Below are 694 nucleotides of genomic sequence, written 5' to 3'. Positions count from 1 at the left end.
GTGACCTGTCTCTGGTACAGTGACCTGTCTCTGGTACAGTGACCTGTCTCGTGTGCGTAGTTACCTGTCTCAGGTGTATTGACCTGTGACCTGTCTCTGGTACAGTGACCTGTCTCAGGTGTGTAGTTACCTGTCTGAGTAGACGGAGCGTTCGAAGAACTGGACGGGGTTTTCCGCCTGCTGCAGTTTGACTGACGGAGACTGAAGCTGAGACCGAACTCTGCTGAGACACGCATAACTCTGAGGGACGGACAGGTGGACACAGACAGGTGGACGGTTAGCGCCACAGCTCGACCTGTGGGTGGTGCCCAGCTGAGGGGCGTGGTCAGGTGCGGGGGGCGGGGACGGGTACCTGGAAGGTGTAGGACCAGCGGCTGGGCTTGTCATACAGCATGTGCAGCAGGTTTCCTCCGCTCTTCTGAGACGAACTCAGCTCCTGAAAACACACGGGGCTCTTATTCTGAAAGGACAACAAGTACCTCTGTGATGTCATCACACAGGTGTGTTGTCTGCTCACCTGGTAGACGTCGTCGCTGTCGTTCTGCACGTTGCACCATTTCCCGATGGGTTCAGGAATCACCTCCCAGTCCTCCGATGTCTTCTCCAGGAGACGCACAAACGTCGACTTTCCTGCAGCTGATGGACACAAACACACACACACACACACACACACACACACACACACACACACACA

General features: G+C 55.6%; 1 protein-coding gene across 1 annotated transcript; it reads right to left on the bottom strand.

The window, feature by feature from the left end:
- Positions 1-71: 71 nt before the first annotated feature.
- On the bottom strand, positions 72-646 carry LOC121940455 (deoxycytidine kinase 2-like; the record flags this gene model as incomplete). Its single annotated transcript, XM_042483231.1, has 3 exons — positions 72-240; positions 353-436; positions 518-646. Coding segments are annotated over 3 exons (327 nt in total), but the record flags the coding sequence as incomplete, so codon positions are not given.
- Positions 647-694: the final 48 nt, after the last annotated feature.

The sequence above is a fragment of the Plectropomus leopardus genome, unplaced genomic scaffold (genome assembly GCF_008729295.1).
Source record: "Plectropomus leopardus isolate mb unplaced genomic scaffold, YSFRI_Pleo_2.0 unplaced_scaffold87292, whole genome shotgun sequence".
In the NCBI taxonomy this organism is placed as follows: Eukaryota; Metazoa; Chordata; class Actinopteri; order Perciformes; family Serranidae; genus Plectropomus; species Plectropomus leopardus.
This window is presented reverse-complemented; position numbering and strand designations above follow the sequence as displayed.